The sequence below is a fragment of the Lolium perenne genome, chromosome 7, assembly GCF_019359855.2.
Source record: "Lolium perenne isolate Kyuss_39 chromosome 7, Kyuss_2.0, whole genome shotgun sequence".
NCBI lineage: Eukaryota > Viridiplantae > Streptophyta > Magnoliopsida > Poales > Poaceae > Lolium > Lolium perenne.
Window position 1 is genome coordinate 141,994,687 of NC_067250.2, and position 18,492 is coordinate 142,013,178.

Here is an 18,492-nt window from a genome sequence, read left to right on the forward strand (position 1 = left end):
GATATAATTAAAGGAGAGCTTTGCAATCAATAGAGCTACCACACAACTAAGTTCTTGCGAAGAAACAAATTTCAGCAATTTATGCAGGACAAACCGGCACTATTTAATTCAACACTTCTGCTCTTTCAAACTACAAAATGTAGCTCTTGCAAAATTGAAACAATGCGTTAATTATTGTTTACTCACACAGAAGAATTTCCAAATAAGACCTAATTTACATAAACATGCTCATGTCAGGGTACAACTTTGTAACTTCAGACCAAAGTTCAACCTGGTGCAATGCATGCAAGAACTGAATAAATGCCATGAAATTATATATGCTGGAATACTGCCAATCCCAGGTTGAAAGTATTTCCTATTATATATAAGAAATAAGTTAGAGCATTTGAAGTCTTAACAATGTACTCTGAACTTAATTAGTGGAGAAGACACTGCAGTCTTGTTTCCAACCTCCAACTACCAGAAAAACACCTATGAAAACAAAAGCATTAGATTTGATAGCCTTCAAGTGGACATATAGCTGATAACTTTAGATTATATTGTGATATTATTAACAAACATTCAGACGTTATGATACTGAAGGGGAGACAACAAGGGAGCTCGTATGGGGCAGAGGTAGCAATGTTGTCGGTGTTATCCGACGATTTTCCAGCCACTATTTGTACGATCTGCTGCGTGCCAAGGTTGTCCGGTCTCCACCAGTTGGGCTTATTCATCGACGATGTAGTGTACATGAAAGAATGTTAAGTGTATGCCCCTTCTAAATTTCTATATGAGGAGCCAACATAAATCTGCAATTGTGTGGTTGCTAAAATTGGACTATGCTACTCTAGGAGCACAACACAAGTTCAACAACTGTGTATCTCCCATGGATAGTTACTATCAATACTGCAAAAGCACAAGATAATCCATTGCAAAATAGGGTAGCGACTAAGATTCTCCGAGCACATGCTGCAATGAACAGCTCGTGTGAATGTCTGAATCTAATCTGTATGTGCAATATACCAGTAAAAAACCACATATGATGCTCTGGACGATGGATCACATGATCCCAATTCAAAGTATTAATTTCCCCACTATCCATAAAATTCAAAATCTTCACATGTAATTGCTCACTATGTTTTGGATTTTAATTTTCGTGAAAAAATAGAACTACAGGTAAGCAATGGAAAAATTCCAAGCCTCTTTCCACAACCTGAATATGCTACTCTAGCTCCTCAATTTTGCTTTTGTTTTTCACCCATATTAGAAAGCAGCAAAAAATCACGAAGCCTTGTCAGTACATTCGTACATTTACATCTGCGAGATTAGAGAGGCCAGTTCAGTATTGCTGAAAAGTTGTATAATTTTTTCCCCAAAAACCAAAGAGCGTAGATATCTTAACACTCATACGCATACACATCAACACTTCAGTAATGTAAATTAAGCTCATGAGATAGTCTAGTTCCATGTTTGAAAATATCCAAAACCTATACATAAAACTAATTATCACAAAATCAACGTATTTCCTAACTATGTATAGCTGCACCTAATCCTTGCAAAGGACAAAGAATCTGAAACGAAAAAAAAAAACTGACAAGATTTCCGTTGTACCATTGGTCTAGTGGCAGGTAATTTTCTATATCAACTTATCAATCACATGTTCTCCTCTTCCTATGAGTTCTCCTATACTATCCAGAGCAAGGGTATAATGTACTGTAAGTCTTTCCCAACTCTTCTGAGATCACTCCAGCATGTACAAAAATTCTAAGTGCGTACATTTGTATAACTATAGCATGTAAAATGGACTGGGTACAGACTTTACCTAGATTAAAAATTCTTGAAACTTTCATGTTACATATTCCATGTCAGATAGACGCATGGCCTCATTTGTTATAGGCATGCAATGAAGTATTACCTAATTATCAAAATACCTATGGTATAGAAGGTTAAATCACTAAGATCAATGGGAAGCATTCAAACAAATATTCATTGTCAAAAACAAAATTCAATATCAAGTATACACAAGTCTCATTTGTGTGGAGCATTTTAACAAACACATGGTGTACGGGTCAAATATATCAGTTAGGGAGAGCACATATACGGGAAGCATTCAAACAAATATTAAGTTTCAAAAAAGAAATCAATATCAAATAAATGCATGATCTCATTTGTCTGGGGCATTTAAACAAACAAATAGTGTACATGTCAAATACATCAGTTTGGGAGAGAGAGAAACAAGCAAACCTGTGAGTAGAGGAAGATCCTGTGAGGACTGAGGAGTTCAAGCACAACCGTGGTTCATCAGATGGGGCTTGCCTCTAGGGCCATGGACGGGTCGCAGATTAGAGGCAGTTTAAGACAGGAAAGATGGTACCAGATTGGAGCCCCGCTAGAGACCAGGTCGACGCGGGGAGAAGATCTGGATCGCATCCTTGCAGTCTTCCGTCAGCTACGCCAACACCGGGATGGCCCCCCTCGCCACCACGGCGAGCACGACAAAGAGGAGGAGGAGACCTTGAGCAGAGGTAATGAAGAGGACGAGGCGTGTTTTCCTTCTAGCATACCACAGAGACGGCGATTCCACCGACGATTCCACCGACAACCGAAAGGTAACACGAAACCAGCCCGGCGCCGACAGGTGGGACCAAGTAGGGTGAGACTCGCTGGAGCAACCACAGACGCCCGCGACCCTGGGAGCTTAGTGCTCTTTAAAGATTCATCTTAATTTTGTGTGTGCTAAATAGCAGTATGTCATCTAGAAAGTATCCATCTGGTAATGAGAAAAGGAACAAGAAAAAACGTGCTCATGAGCTGATAGAATCCCAAAAAGGATCAATTTGTAAGTTTCTCAAAACAACTACAAGTACCTCTACTGCTAGAAAGTCAGATGAATTAGCCAATTTTGCCAAAACGTTTTGTAAGGATGGTTCATTTGATGTTGAATCTGATGATCTTTTCTCTGAACTGCAAGTGCTACAAACGACCTTACCAGATAAGCAATTGTGTGCTATTGAGATTTTTGAGTTTGTTAGAGATATTGACTGTTTTCCTAATATCTCAATTGCTTATCGAATTTTATTTTCAGTGCCGGTGACTGTAGCATCTGTGGAAAGAAGTTTTTCAAAATTGAAATTGTTAAAAAACTATTTAAGGTCGTCGATGTCACAAGAAAGGTTGAACGGTCTTGCTACCATATGCATTGAGAAGGATAAGTTAGACAAGATTAATATTGAGACCATCGTTACTGAAGGCAAGAGATCGAGGAGAAAGCTAGCTAGTCCCTTACATGTTAGCTAGTCAAGTTTGCTACCGGTTCAGCTATCGTCTCACTCTAGTTCAGCTACCGGCCGCCGCACATGGATCACTTTGCTCTGCCCGTCAGCCGCACGCCAGCGTGCCCCGCGGGGCACACCCTCATTCACGCGGCCGGAAGCAGGAGCCGCCGCTGACTCGAGGATGCCTTGCCCCTTGGCCTCGTCGACGTCCCAATCCATAGCCCCTGCAGAGAGAGAATGCAAGAGGAGTAGGGAGCATGGCGCCGGCGAGAGGAGAGGCGAGGCCTCGGGTGGAGGCGCTGCAAGGCGAGGCCGCCCCGACGCGCGGCGAGTCGTGCGCGGACGGCATCAAGGTACGGCGCGAGGGCGAGGGCGAGGGCGTGGGCGGAGCTGCCGCGCGGCCCGGGTGGAGCTACAGCGCGCGGCCCTGGCGGAGCTGCAGCGCGGGGCGGCCGGCTCCAACGGCGTGGCGAGCGCAGCGGCAAGGGCGCGACGTGGGCCGAACTGCAGCGGCGCGGGGCGGCCGGCTCTAACGGCGTGGCGAGCGGCCGGCGACCTTGCCCGCGCGCACGGCGAGCTTCGCCCCTGCCCGTGGCTCGCGAGGCCGGCAACCGTACAGGGAGGTGAGCGAGCGAAAACGTTTCATCGGTGAGCGAGCGAATAGTGGTTGGCCTCATCCAGCACTTTTTGCCGGAGCAGCTCAACCAGTTTTTTGAGGCATATTTCAAGAATCTGGTTATCCCTAACCATCTCCACCCTCCAAACCAAACGTGCGGCAACCACCAAAAAAGTGGCTATCCCTTGCCATCCAGTGGATAGCCACTGAACCAAACAGCCCCTAGGACTAGAGGCAGGAGAACCAGAAACTTGTCACGAGAATCGGTGTATAGTGATTACAAACACAGTCTATTGTACGTAATAGCCGCATCGGCAAGTGAAGGGCAATCAACCACATCAATATCGAGTTATCAACCATCCACGCATGCATAACATTCATTCTTCCATAAGAGTAACTAACAAAAGTCGACATTTGACAGTGATGGACACCTGAGTACCTGACTAGTCACCAAGTCCAAGATGTGATGATCAGGAAAGAATTCAAGATGAAGCCGTGCAGTTCCTGGCAAGGTGTCCACTCTTTCCGCAGGTCCAGCACTGCCTCTTGACCTCCACCGCCCTCGCCGCCTTCCCCTGCTGCTCAGCTTCCCTTCGAAGGCGATGCGCCTCCTGGATCCGAGCAGCACGCCAGACGAAGCTCGTCCCTAGATCACTATAAGGTCCAGGACCCGCTCTGAGGACTACCGCCAGGTCCTCCGGAACCTTCCGAGCTAGCCAGTACGCTAGGAAAGTGTCGCTGAAAGAGTCGGCGGCGGCGGCCAGAGCCTCGGCGTGCGCGATCTGCTCGAGGAGCGGCGCGCCCTTGTCGAACTGGAAGTCGTTGAACTTCCACCGCGCGACCACGGAGGTGTCCACGTCGTACGTGCGCGCCACGGCGTCCCACACCTCCCTGGCCGTGGCGTGGCGGACGTAGTCCGGGAACAGACGGTCCGAGAGCGTGTCGAGGATGTGGCCACGGCAGAGGGCATCGTCGTGCGCCCACTTATTTGCTGCGTCGTCGCCGGCCGGCGGGTCTTGGAAGAGCACGTGGGCGACGCGGACGGTGCGGAGGCGGAGGAGCACCGACTCCTTCCAGCGAGGGTACCCCTCTGCGCCATCCAGCGGCTTGACGGCCGTTGCCATCGATTAATCAGCACCTGACGAAGAAACTGATAGCGACATCAGTGAAAATCTGCAAGAACGGATCGAGCTTACTGATCTGATCCTTTGGAGCGTTTGCACATGCAGCTGGTGTACCTTAGGGCATCTCCAACCGGCTGACCCAAACGGACGCGCTGGGTCGTCCGATTTTGGTTGTTTGGGTCGGCCTGCAGAGACGCGGACAGACGAGAACGTCCGTGATTATTTTTTGTCCCCAACGCAGTGTAAGACCCAAATCACTGTTCCTCTTCCCAGCCACACTAGTACTACTTGGCAAAGAACCAGGTGAGCTCCACCCCGCCCCGCCCCAGCGAGCCCCGGCCCCGTTCGTCTCCTTCCCCGCCCCGGCGACATCCGTCCCCACCCTGCCACGGCCCGGCGACCTTCGCCCCGCCACGGCCCGGCGACCTCCGCCCCGCCACGACCGGCGCACGCGGCTTTGCCCGCAGCCGTCTGCCGCCTCGGGCGTGGCTCCCGTTCGTCGCCGCCATGGGCGCGCGGCCCGTCCTCGCCGCCGTGGGCGCGGCCCCGTCCTCGCCACGGCCACCTCCGCCGCGCCGCGCCGCGTCCGTGCGCCCTCGCCCGTCCGTCCGTGCCCGCCCGTCCGTCCGTGCACCTCGCCCGTCCAATCGGCGCCCGCCCGTGCCTTGCGTGGCCGGCTCCGACGTCCGCCCCGCGTCGGAGACGCCACCTAGGCGCGCGCGCCACGTGCGCTCCCGCTCGGTTCAGACGGCGCGGCGCCGGATGGCTCGAGATGGCCCCGGGACGGCGCGGCCGAAGGTGAGCCCCGCGCGGCCAGACGACGCGGCGCGGCGCGGGGCTCGCGCGCCCGTGGTCGGAGGGAGGAGGCGCGGGCGGGGCCGTGGCGGGCACGCCCGTGGCCGGAGCGAGGAGGCGCGGGGCTCGGCCTCGGCGGGCTAGCGCGGCGAGGGGCGGGCGCTGCCCCGTTCGACATCGCAGCGGGCGCTGCCCCGTTCGACGTCGCCTGCACGGCTCCAAGCTCGCCGGGGGCGCGGAGCTTGTTTCGCCTCCGGCGACTTCCGGCGGGTGTGAAAAAAAGGGAGGCGGCGGCGACAGGTGCCTCCATGAGTAGGCGACGGCGGCAGTCCACGAGGCGAGGAAAACTCCGGCAGCTCCACCAACAATTTTCATGGAGAAAGGAGGACAGAGGAGAGAGAATGCTGCGGGGTCTAATAGCTTGTCTTTGTCTCTCTGTCAAATGGGCCAGAACGCGTGTCCGACCGGACAAAACGACCACAGATGGACGCGCGCTCGCGTCCTCCTCGACCCAAATCGCCCCCAGATTTGCGCCAGTTTTGGGTCAAACCGGACGCTGAGAGTATCCTCTTTTAAGATGGGTTGCCCCGCTGGGTGCAGTTTTGACCCATCCGGACTAATCTGTGGTCCGTTTTTGGGTTTGGGTCCCCACGTTGGAGATGCCCTTAGAGCATCTCTAGCCGCGTCCCCCAAACCGTCCCCCAAAGGGCGCCGGATCGAGCGTTTGGGGGACGTGTTTTGTTCGTGCCGCGTTTGGGGGACGTCGCTCCCCAGCCGCGTCCTCCAAACGCCGCCCCCAAACATTAAAAATAATTTAAATAGATAGAAGAAAACTCTTTACTATAATATTCAAATCGGTTCAACTTAAAATTACATATAAAACTTCGAAAAAACATAATTAAATTACATATAAATTATTTTAAACTACTTCGTCTTCTTCTTCGATGATGGCCCCGCCTCGTCGTCGTCATCACGGTGGCGCTTTCTGCTCGTCACCTCTTCCGAAGAGGCGGTGTCGGCCGACTCGTCGGAGGAACTAGTGTCCTCCTCGTCGTCGCTGGTGCTCACCGGCTTCGCCTTGGCCTTGGCATTGGCCTTCGCTTTCGCGTCCGCCTCCGCCTTCGCACGGGCCGCCGCCGCCTCCTCTGACCCCAGCCATTCCTCCTCGCTGTCAAGTGCCGGCAGGGAATCATCACCGCTACTGGACGTCTGGATTCTGTCCCACCAATGGCGAAATCCAGCAGACTTGCCCTCGCTGGAGGTGTCGGATGGAAGCTGCGAGATGTAGCTCATCGTCGCTGGAAGCTTGGATCAATGGCGGGCGGTTGAAGATCCGAAAGCGCCTACGTACGGGTCTTCTTATTGAGCGCGGATGAACGGCGGCGCAGAAGTCGAAGAGAGCGGCGGTTGCTCTTCCGAGTAGTCCACGCTCCATTCCGGCGGTTGGGGCATCGGGCGACGCGGTTGCCAATGCGACGGTTCCGCTTCCGGGCAACTGCAGCGTCGCTACGTAGGCGGCGGTTGAGCATCCAAGCCGCTGACGGGTCGGGCCCGCGTAGCTTCGCCTCGCTTTTCGTTGTGTCCGGCGTGCCCGGAGCGTCCCCTGTGGGACGGGGACGGGCTCGGGGCGCCGAACACCGTATGGCGGCGCGCCGGAAAAAAATGGGCTTTGGGGGACGCGGCTGGAATGGTTTTTTTGTCCGGCGCGCCCCAAATCGCTTTGGGGGACGCTTTGGAGGACGCGGCTGGAGATGCTCTTACGGTTGGATCGTCGGTCTTCGTGCTAATCTGGAAACTGTCTGCGTTCTTGCTGCCGGATGGGACGGAAATCGCTATCTCCGGGGAGAGGAGACCGGGACCAGGCGAGAGTCTCTCGATGCTTCGTTGACAAATCAAAAAGAGAGCGGATATTTAAAACGACTGTTAGAGTTAGAGAGAAGAGACACAAAAGAATGGAGCAAATGATTCTCTCATTTCATTGCAATGTGGGAGATCCACTTATATACAGACTGAAGGGGTGTGTTGGGGAGACACCTCTTCCCCAACAGACACCTCCTGGGAGGCATCCCTCCCATACACAATTGATCACATGTATTATTTCCTAACACTCCCCCTTGATCAATTTGTCATATGTATATTGCAATCCAAAGACTCCTCCTAAAAAACCCTGTGGGAAAAACTGAGGAGAAATATTATAACGATATGCCACCGAAAACTCCTTTAAAACCCAGTGGGAAATATTAAGGAGAAACCATGTGTCATACGTTCGCACTTGTATTTATATTGTCTCGTTAAAAACCTTGTATGAGAAACCTTAGGGAAAACTCATAAAGGGGAAAAGAGTACAATATCAGTGATCGGAAGATCATCAACGAGTTATAACTAGGGATTTTACTCCCCCTCAACATTGCAAACCTAAAGGTTGTCTCATACCAATTCCATAAACTTAATTATGAAATACAATTGTTGGTAGAGATACTGTGAATATCACAATATTTTGTTTGCAAATTATCCTCTTACATTTCTGTAATTTATGAGAATAAATATAACTCATAAGCAATACAAGTGACATTATCTTGGTAGATAATGATAGGTGATTCGAATGAATCTCCACATGAACTCACATGTGGCCAATCATTGTGCGAATTCATACACATCTTGTGATGCTTCATATGATTTCTGCAGAATGATCACCGGAAGGACCCATTTAGAGTCTATTCTGAAGGCTTCCTTCTGAATACTCTTCCAGTAAATCCAGTCTTTGATATGGCACTGTTGGGATCAGATAATTAGCCACTATCATATATCACACATTGGTCTCATCTTGATTTTCATACTAGAATTAATCAAGAGTTTTGTGTCTTGGATATATCTTAGAATAATCCATACACAAACCTAATACCTTTCGGGGGATTGCACTCTCAATAAATTGCCAACAAACATAATGTCAGGCCTGGCGTATTTTGGAAGATATCTCAGTGCTCCTATGGTAGATATGGAACTACAGCTCCATCTATCACTTCACCATCTTCCCACCTTTCCAAGGATTGGTATCCCATATTAGGTATAATATGACCATATGTGTCTCTGATATTATATATCCGTATTGAACTTATTCAATATTTTGGGATATATGAAGACTGATATTCATTTATTCCTGGGGGAACAAGCTCAAGTTACAAACTTAAGCACGATTTGGTTTGACCCAAATCTCTGTCTTAAAATGATTGTGTGTATCTCAAATGTCTCGCATAAAGATATTGATGATAAGATCATCAACACCACTTAGGTGACGTAAAATCCAATTAAGGATTTATCCATGAGTACACATCAACAATCATTGATATTAGAGTTATCCTCATCATGGAATAACTCACACAGTCGGTTGTACCACGAAATTATCTCAGACTACTTCAAGTCATATAATGACTCCAGAAGTTTCCCACACACATGTTGCGATTTTCCTTTGGATTCAGAATATTAAGTCCTTCAGTGACTTCAATATATAAGTCCAAAATGAGTGACCAGTAGGAGTATGTAGGCACAACTACATACATCAACCACATGGATCAATACTGCCAATGACATTTAGTATCGAAACATAATTCCACTCATACCAAGATGGTATGCCACATCATGACTGATGTCGAGTTTCTGCGCAAAACCCTTGTGCTACAAAAAGCCTCGCTTTATCACCACCTCATTCTCTCTTCCCTTATGGGAGATACTTATGAGGAGAAGGTTTTACTATCGTAAATACCTCTCTCTGATGAGCGAGCGCTATTCTTCCTCAATTGCTTCCTTTCATTTGAACCAATATAAGTGCAACAACACTCTCCATGGATTTTGGTTCAGGGCCCCAAAAGGATTTTATCAATTGCCAGGAAGATTTATATGTCGACATATGTAGACTTTCTCATATACGATTCTCATGAATCAATATCATCAGTGGAATTTTCATTATGCCTCTCAACTCGTTGTGACTTCCCATAACAACAGAGTCAAGGTGTTTCGATGTCCCAGCACACAAAAATGTGTGCACACTGTGCTGGGTCCTGGATGATACACATCCTACAGGTGTCATCCAACCTCAGGTTGAACCACATTTAGTGATTGGGAGACCATCTCTTTTGTTCCAACAAAAACAAAGAGAACTTAGTCTCATATGATCAGAATTCTCCCCCACTTGCTCTCATATGGGGAGACGAGTGGTTTATTAGGTACCTCCACTCAATCCGATACATGACCAAAATGACACCTTTGTCACTAGTAAATATATTGGCAGATTATTTGCAATAAAATGCAAATTTCTCATAACCTGAACCTCTAGTTCAATTTCGTAAGTACGTGGTCAAATGTCAACGACATTTCTTAGCCATTTCCTGGCATTCCGTGTGGTACACATCTCCCCCTAATGCCAGAAAATGTCCTTATTGCAAAAGCAATCAGCGTATAGGCCCCTAACTCCCTTTTCAGGGTTAAGGTATGTGACGGATTAACAATCATACCACAGTTATTCCTCACATAGATCCCAAATATATGTGAGGGCCCATAACATACGCCGGGGTGGTGATATCGGATGCAACCGATTACCGCAGATGGGAAATCCTATTTCCACGTACAAACTGCAAGGGGACGCAGTATTAAACATGTGGCGTGTGATTCTGCATGTTACCACCAACTAAATGTTGGCAAATCACAATTCTGTAACATTGACCGTGCAACTTTGACTCTCTTTCAGAAGAGATCCAGCCAAACCATTATGGGTATGTACAAAATATACTGAATATAACCATTGAATGTTCGTGAATCAAATTCAACGAAAATTCCATTCCAATGGCATTATCCCACGTTAGGATACTTTGCTCTAAATTCGTCAATTTGAGCACTTAATTCAGTATTCACATGGTTTTGTGTGAATGATACCCACATAAGACCATCTTCAAGATGCATCTGTGCAACCACGAAGCACCAACATAACCCACACAATGGTTGAGTAATCCACATACATTCTTGAATGCTTTCAAGAGTAATGTGTGGCTCATTCTGAATTTTAAGGTGAGAGTGCCTTAAAATTAATTCCCTTATGGCACATCCAGTGCACATAAAATCTTATGGTTGTTGGGAATATTGCAACAGTCAAGTGTTGGTAAATAGAATTTCCAATAATTTATCTAACTTCCCATACCATGGTGATAAAGGAGGAAAAATTATTGTGTACGCAACAAAATTGAGTATGAAATGATTCATACACTCAATTTTCTCAACTATTATGTCCTCAGGACATAATGTTGCGAATTATACTACATGTAGTAGTACAATCAGAGGCTAATGATATTTGGGATAACCAGGAGACTACACGAGATCTCCAGGACATCTTGGGAATAACCATCCACAAGTATATCATCACTGTAGCGGAGTTTAAGTTTCCTTCTACAGTACCAGAATATTTCTGGTTGTTCCTTTGAAGTTGAACTTCAATCTTATCCCATTGAACTCATTTGCCTTCTCCGATAAGGAGTTGGTGCTATGGTTCAATCCAATGCTTGACAGATTGGTAACCATTGGTACGATATTTCGTACTACCACCCCTTTGACAAACTTGAGAGTTGTCATAGCGATCATTTCTCTTAAATGATTCATGCCCTTTTGAGAGATATACTCCATTTTTATTTGTCATTTTGTCTTCACTTTACATTAAAATCCCCGTGGTTTTGTAACCACTAAATTGCTGAGCGCTAAGAGCACTAGCATGAATTTCAGGCAATGATATAACACTCATTGAACGTGACGTTCCTTCATAAGAAGTTCATCATATTTTCACCTTGAAATAAAAATGGTATTTATATTTACCATCATAGGAGAATGTAAAGTGCAGTAAGGACTTACAACCAGATATGTATCCAAAATTGCCTTATCATATAATGTCAACTCGATGTTGATTTGTAGACAAAAGACATATAAGTCTCAACGGACATAAAGTCCCAAACAAGAATCAATAGTCATTCGTGTGATGCTTATAATATATCTCATTAAGGGGGGTCCCAAAAGGGACAATGGATATTCACCATCCATTTAAATACTCAATTTGAGAATCGAGTCATTGCGATTATGCTATCTTATAAATAGCCATGGCATTATCTTCATGTGAAGTTTCTGTGGCGACATGGCCACGGGTCGACAAAATCATCAATGTCCAGGACCCATGTTAAATGATTACTCCCACATAATGTCATCTCATCGCATTACCTTTCAAGAAAGGTCAGCCATATGATGCATGGAATGTTCATGCGTTAATTTACCATTAGTAAATTAAGTAGGATGAAAATGCTATGGCTGAGCATAATCATGGTCATGGTGATTCGTAGTGACCCATAGGTCAAGCCTTCCTCAAGAACGCCATAATGTGGTGTAGATCTTCAAATTAAAGTTAGTCACCTCAAAATGGACAAACCTTTAATTTCCTTAAAACACATGGAGGTAGTCAACCACCTAGTGGTGCCTCACTCTTATGGACATTCTCATCGATCATAGCCTCCACAACCTTATGTTATTTATAACACATGAAGGTAATCACCACAAAATGGTGTTAAACCTCTCGGTTGTGCCTGAAAATTAATTCATAGCTATGATGGCGTCTCATAAGTTGTGTTTCCATGGAAGGTAATCACCAAATTATGCAAGTATTTTGCATAATTCTCTTCAGAGCATAACATGGCGATGTTTTCGTCGCCAATGTCTTGGTTCCACATTTGATGGAGTACGTGACACTAAAGTCACAACCAATGACAAATGGTATGAAGTTTCGAAGCATTTGGAAAAACTTCATCAAGGTAGTCACCAGATGTGTAGACATCATAGTTTTAAACAAAAATTATTTCGTTGCGATGATACTATGCCATAACTATTGCCTTCGGTTTTGCTTGAAACACATGGAGATAATCACTAGTAAGTAGTGTAGACCTCACTCTTATGGAGCTTTTTCAACCTTGTGTTAATTAAAACACATTGAAGGTAATCACCGCATGGCGGTGTAGACCGCGCAGTTGAGAACGAAATAAATTCGTTACCATCATGCAATCCATAAGTTGTGTGCAAAATTGAAGGGGTCATTATGTCATAATGACATAATTTAGACCTTAAGGTAACGGTGCATAATCTACAGTTAATTAGTAGATGCCACATATCAATTACCTTCTAATTGACAAGTATAAACTTGACAGAGTTATGCAAGTGTCATACACTTTGCTACCTGATGTTTTCCAAATTTGCAAGCAAATTCCATATACTATAAGAATAATGGAGTCACCATATTGCTTTGCAACAGTATTACTGATGTAATACACACGTCATTTTACATGTGTAAAATGATGCATAATTTATTATTATGCAATTCAGCAGGACACAATGGTTTATCATGTATATTTGCTCTAAAGTCTCGCAAATAACATTAACCTAATGGTCAAACTGCTGAAAACGGCAAGAGTCCAACGAGACTCGATTGCAATTTCTGTAAGTCTTAACATATGAAAAATCTGGGGTGAAACCAGAAATTTCATGGACTTTACAGAATTATTAAAGACCCCGGAGGCTGATTTGTAAAATCACGATCAAGGATAAGAAAATCCCAATCTCCGTTTGGTGCGGTTACCAATTCCACAAGAAGGAAAACCCGCCGCTGCTGCCGTGAACGACTGTACGACATCATAGGCGACGAGCCGCCGCATCGAAAGGATGTGAATTGGGAGCCCGTTGTCCGCTGTAGCCTTTGGGCTGATGGTCGCCGAGTTGGACCATCACGGTCGCCGGTCAGGCCCCCACGAGCCGCCCCACAGAAGGCCGCGCGGGACCTGTATGTGCTTGGAGCCTGCCGTCTCTACGCCAAGGCCGCGCAACTAGCGGCAGTACCGCTTGGTGCCGATGCGTCCGTGATGTCTACGCCCCCTCCTTTTCCTGTAGACAGTGTTGGGCCTCCAAGAGCAGAGGTTTGTAGAACAGCAGCAAGTTTCCCTTAAGTGGATCACCCAAGGTTTATCGAACTCAGGGAGGAAGAGGTCAAAGATATCCCTCTCATGCAACCCTGCAACCACAAAGCAAGAAGTCTCTTGTGTCCCCAACACACCTAATAAGTGCACTAGTTCGGCAAAGAGATAGTGAAATACAGGTGGTATAAATAAGTAGTAGCAATGGCACCAGAAAAGTGCTTTGCCCAGGACAGTAACAAGCAGTAGTAACGCAGCAGTAGTAACGCAGTAAAACAGTAAACACGCAGCGATAGCAGTATTTAGGAACAAGGCCTAGGGATTAGACTTTCACTAGTGGACACTCTCAACTTTGATCACATAACAGAATAGATAAATGCATACTCTACACTCTCTTGTTGGATGATGAACACCATTGCGTAGGATTACACGAACCCTCAATGCCGGAGTTAACAAGCTCCACAATTCAATGTTCATATTTAAATAACCTTAGAGTGCATGAAAGATCAACACAACTAGACCAAGTACTAAAATAGCATGCACACTGTCACCTTCACACTATGTAGGAGGAATAGATCACATCAATACCATCATAGCAATAGTTAACTTCATAATCTACAAGAGATCACAATCATAGCCTACGCCAAGTACTAATACGGATGCACACACTGTCACCATTACACCGTGCAGGAGGAATAAACTACTTTAATAACATCACTAGAGTAGCATGCAGATATATTGTGATACAAAACACATTGCAATCATAAAGAGATATAAATAAGCACTTCACTATGCCATTCATAACAGTGAATAAGTATTCTGTGAAATATAGCCTAAGAGACCCACACGGTGCACACACTGTCACCTTTACACACGTGGGACAAGGAGTCTCCGGAGATCACATAAGTAAAATTCACTTGACTAGCATAACGACATCTAGATTACAAGCATCATCATATGAATCTCAATCATGTAAGGTAGCTCATGAGATTATTGTATTGAAGTACATAGGAGAGAGATGAACCACATAGCTACCGGTACAGCCCCGAGCCTCGATGGAGAACTACTCCCTCCTCATGGGAGACAGCAGCGTTGATGAAGATGGCGGTGGTGTCGATGGAGGAGCCTTCCGGGGGCACTTCCCCATCCCGGCGGCGTGCCGGAACAGAGACTCATGTCCCCCAGATCTTGGCTTCGCGATGGCGGCGGCTCTGGAAGGTTTCTCGTACCGTGGCTTTTTCGTATCGAGGTTTTAGGTCCAGGGGCTTTATATAGGCGAAGAGGCGGCGTCAGGAGGTCGAAGGGGCGCCGACACTATAGGGGGGCGCGGGCCCCCCGTTTGCCGCGCCGGCCTAGGGTTTGGTGGGCCTGTGCCCCCTCTCTAGCGGTTCTCGGGTGTTCTGGATGCTTCCGGGCAAAATAGGAACCTGGGCGTTGATTTCGTCCGATTCCGAGAATATTTCTTTACTAGGATTTCTGAAACCAAAAACAGCAGAAAACAGGAACTGGCCCTTCGGCATCTCGTCAATAGGTTAGTTCCAGAAAATGCATAAATATGACATAAAGTGTGCATAAAACATGTAGATATCATCAATAATGTGGCATGGAACATAAGAAATTATCGATACGTCGGAGACGTATCAGCATCCCCAAGCTTAGTTTCTGCTCGTCCCGAGCAGGTAAACGATAAACAAAGATAATTTCTGGAGTGACATGCCATCATAACCTTGATCATACTATTTGTAAAGCATATGTAGTGAATGCAGCGATCAAAACAATGTATATGACATGAGTAAACAAATGAATCATATAGCAAAGACTTTTCATGAATAGTACTTTCAAGACAAGCATCAATAAGTCTTGCATAAGAGTTAACTCATAAAGCAATAAATTCAAAGTAAAGACATTGAAACAACACAATGGAAGATTAAGTTTCAGCGGTTGCTTTCAACTTGTAACATGTATATCTCATGGATAATTGTCAATGCAAAGCAATATAACAAATGCAATATGCAAATATGTAGGAATCAATGCATAGTTCACACAAATGAGAGAAATAGGTGAACTGACTCAACAATCAAAGTAAAAGAATGGTCCTTCAAAGAGGAAAGCATCGATTGCTATATTTGTGCTAGAGCTTCTATTTTAAAAACATAAAGAGAGCATAAAAATAAAGTTTTGAGAGGTGTATGTTGTTGTCAACGAATGGTAGCGGGTACTCTAACCCCCTTGCCAGGCAAACCTTCAAAGAGCGGCTCCCATTTTATTTTATTTTTGGGTGGTACTCCTTCCAACCTTTCTTTCACAAACCATGGCTAACCGAATCCTCGGGTGCCTGCCAACAATCTCATACCATGAAGGAGTGCCTTTTTATTTTAGTTTTATTATGATGACACTCCTCCCAACCTTTGCTTACACAAGCCATGGCTAACCGAATCCTTCGGGTACCGTCCAACAATCACATACCATGGAGGAGTGTCTATTTTTTTTGTTAATTAATTTGGGACTGGGAATCCCATTGCCAGCTCTTTTTGCAAAATTATTGGATAAGCGGATGAAGCCACTAGTACATTGGTGAAAGTTGCCCAACAAGATTGAAAGATAAACACCACATACTTCCTCATGAGCTATAAAACAATGACACAAATCAGAGGTAATAAATTTTGAATTATTTAAAGGTAGCACTCAAGCAATTTACTTTGGAATGGCGGAGAAATACCATGTAGTAGGTAGGTATGGTGGACACAAATGGCATAGTGGTTGGCTCAAGGATTTGGATGCATGAGAATTATTCCCTCTCGATACAAGGGTTAGGCTAGCAAGGTTATTTGAAACAAACACAAGGATGAACCGGTGCAGCAAAACTCACATAAAAGACATATTGTAAACATTATAAGACTCTACACCGTCTTCCTTGTTGTTCAAACTCTATACTAGAAATTATCTAGACCTTAGAGAGACCAAATATGCGAACCAAATTTTAGTATGCTCTATGTATTTCTTCACTAATAGGTGCAAAGTATATGATGCATGAGCTTAAACATGAGCACAACAATTGCTAAGTATCAAGTTATTCAAGACATCATACCAACTACTACATGTAGCATTTTCCGTTTCCAACCATATAACAATTTAACGAAGCAGTTTCAACCTTCGTCATGAAAATTAAAAGCTAAGAACACATGTGTTCATACGAACCAGCGGAGCGTGTCTCTCTCCCACACAAGCATTTATCTATTATATTATTAAAACAACAAACAACCAACGGTGGAGATTTCTCAACTTAAAGTCATTAAACGCCAACGGTTGAGATTAATGAACTTCACATAAGCAGTTCCTCGTACGGCGCATTATCTCTTCCCGTTTTCGTTGCCGCCACCAAACAGGAATTTAGTTTGTTCGTCACGGCTCAGGTTAATGAACTTGGCATGTAAGCAGCTGCACGTGCGGCGTTTTATCTCTTCGCGTGCAATCAAACATGGATTTAGTTTGTTGGTCAGTTTTCTTGATTTACGGAAAGCCAGTTCTGCCAAATTATATATCCAAACAAGACCATAACGAATCAATCAAAACCGATCGTTTTCCGTTTAAATTGTTACCCCTCCATACGTAAGTCCGGCCGTATATATCTCCTCCTTCTAGCGATTCCCGCAGGCAAACATGGATTTAGTTTGTTGGTCAGTTTTCTTGATTTACGGAAAGCCAGTTCTGCCAAATTATATATCCAAACAAGACCATAACGAATCAATCAAAACCGATCGTTTTCCGTTTAAATTGTTACCCCTCCATACGGAAGTCCGGCCATATATATCTCCTCCTTCTAGCGATTCCCGCAGGAAACAAGAAGGAAGCATGGACAAACAACGATCAGCAATGCCATCTCCCGCCGATAAAGTCAATCTTGCGCCTGATCCCTATGATATGAGATTGATCCCGATGACGGTCGCGACGCTCAACTCCCGCCGTCAAAGATCGACCACGCTGGATCAGCAATGCCATCTCCAGCCGATGAAGTCGACCTTGCACCTGATTCCTATCATATGAGATTGATCCCGATGCCGGCCGCGAAGCTCGAAAGATCAACCACCGCCGGCGTTGTGGGGCACGTTGGCATGATTAGCACATTGTCCGGAAAGCGGAAAGAGGTGCTGGAGCGATTAGACTTGGCACTGATGCGTTTATGTTCAGCACCAACTCCGCCGAGATGAAGGCTGCGGTGGGCACCATGCACGGCATGCTCCGACGTGTGGACGTGATTATGTGAACCCGTACCTCCTGCTCCTCAGGCCCAACTACAAGATGATCCTGATCGACATCCCCAAGAAGCACATGTTGATCATTTCCTTTACTCTTATTGGCGGTAAGTCCTACTCTTCAACTTGACTCAACAGAAAATCTGGGGATCTTACTGGTCTATCTTTGTGGCAGATCAGTATTGCTATGGAACATAAGAAGTTGCAGGGCGAGCGTCAGGGGAGACACGTAGGTTGCTTGGCTTTACCATCAATCATGGCAAGATTGGGGATGCCGAGGTGATCGGCGTGCTGCTCTTCAAGCGAGCAGGTCGCACCTTGCACTTGCATCGAGCCACGCATGTGGATTTCTAAAACATGGCAGCAGTGGCCGCATGCATGGCATGCTAATTTGGCTCAGGATGTTTTAGGCTCACAAAGGATGGCTCTGAAAGCATCCGCTTATTTTCTACAACTGAGAAAGGT

General features: G+C 45.8%; 1 protein-coding gene and 1 long non-coding RNA gene across 2 annotated transcripts; both read right to left on the reverse strand.

Annotated features, from left to right (window-relative positions):
• Positions 1-78: 78 nt before the first annotated feature.
• Positions 79-2,572, reverse strand: LOC127318633 (uncharacterized). Its single transcript, XR_011748990.1, has 2 exons — positions 2,227-2,572; positions 79-707 (listed from the first exon to the last, which is right to left on the reverse strand). It is a non-coding gene; the product is annotated as an uncharacterized lncRNA (long non-coding RNA).
• Positions 2,573-4,355: 1,783 nt separating this feature from the next.
• On the reverse strand, positions 4,356-4,997 carry LOC139833725 (uncharacterized). Its single transcript, XM_071824073.1, has one exon. The coding sequence runs from the start codon at positions 4,995-4,997 to the stop codon at positions 4,356-4,358; it is 642 nt and encodes a 213-aa protein (XP_071680174.1).
• Positions 4,998-18,492: the final 13,495 nt, after the last annotated feature.

Bases quoted from the DNA above. Each gene is read 5' to 3' on its own strand.
- LOC139833725 (XM_071824073.1), bottom strand. From the start codon at position 4,997: ATGGCAACGGCCGTCAAGCCGCTGGATGGCGCAGAGGGGTACCCTCGC.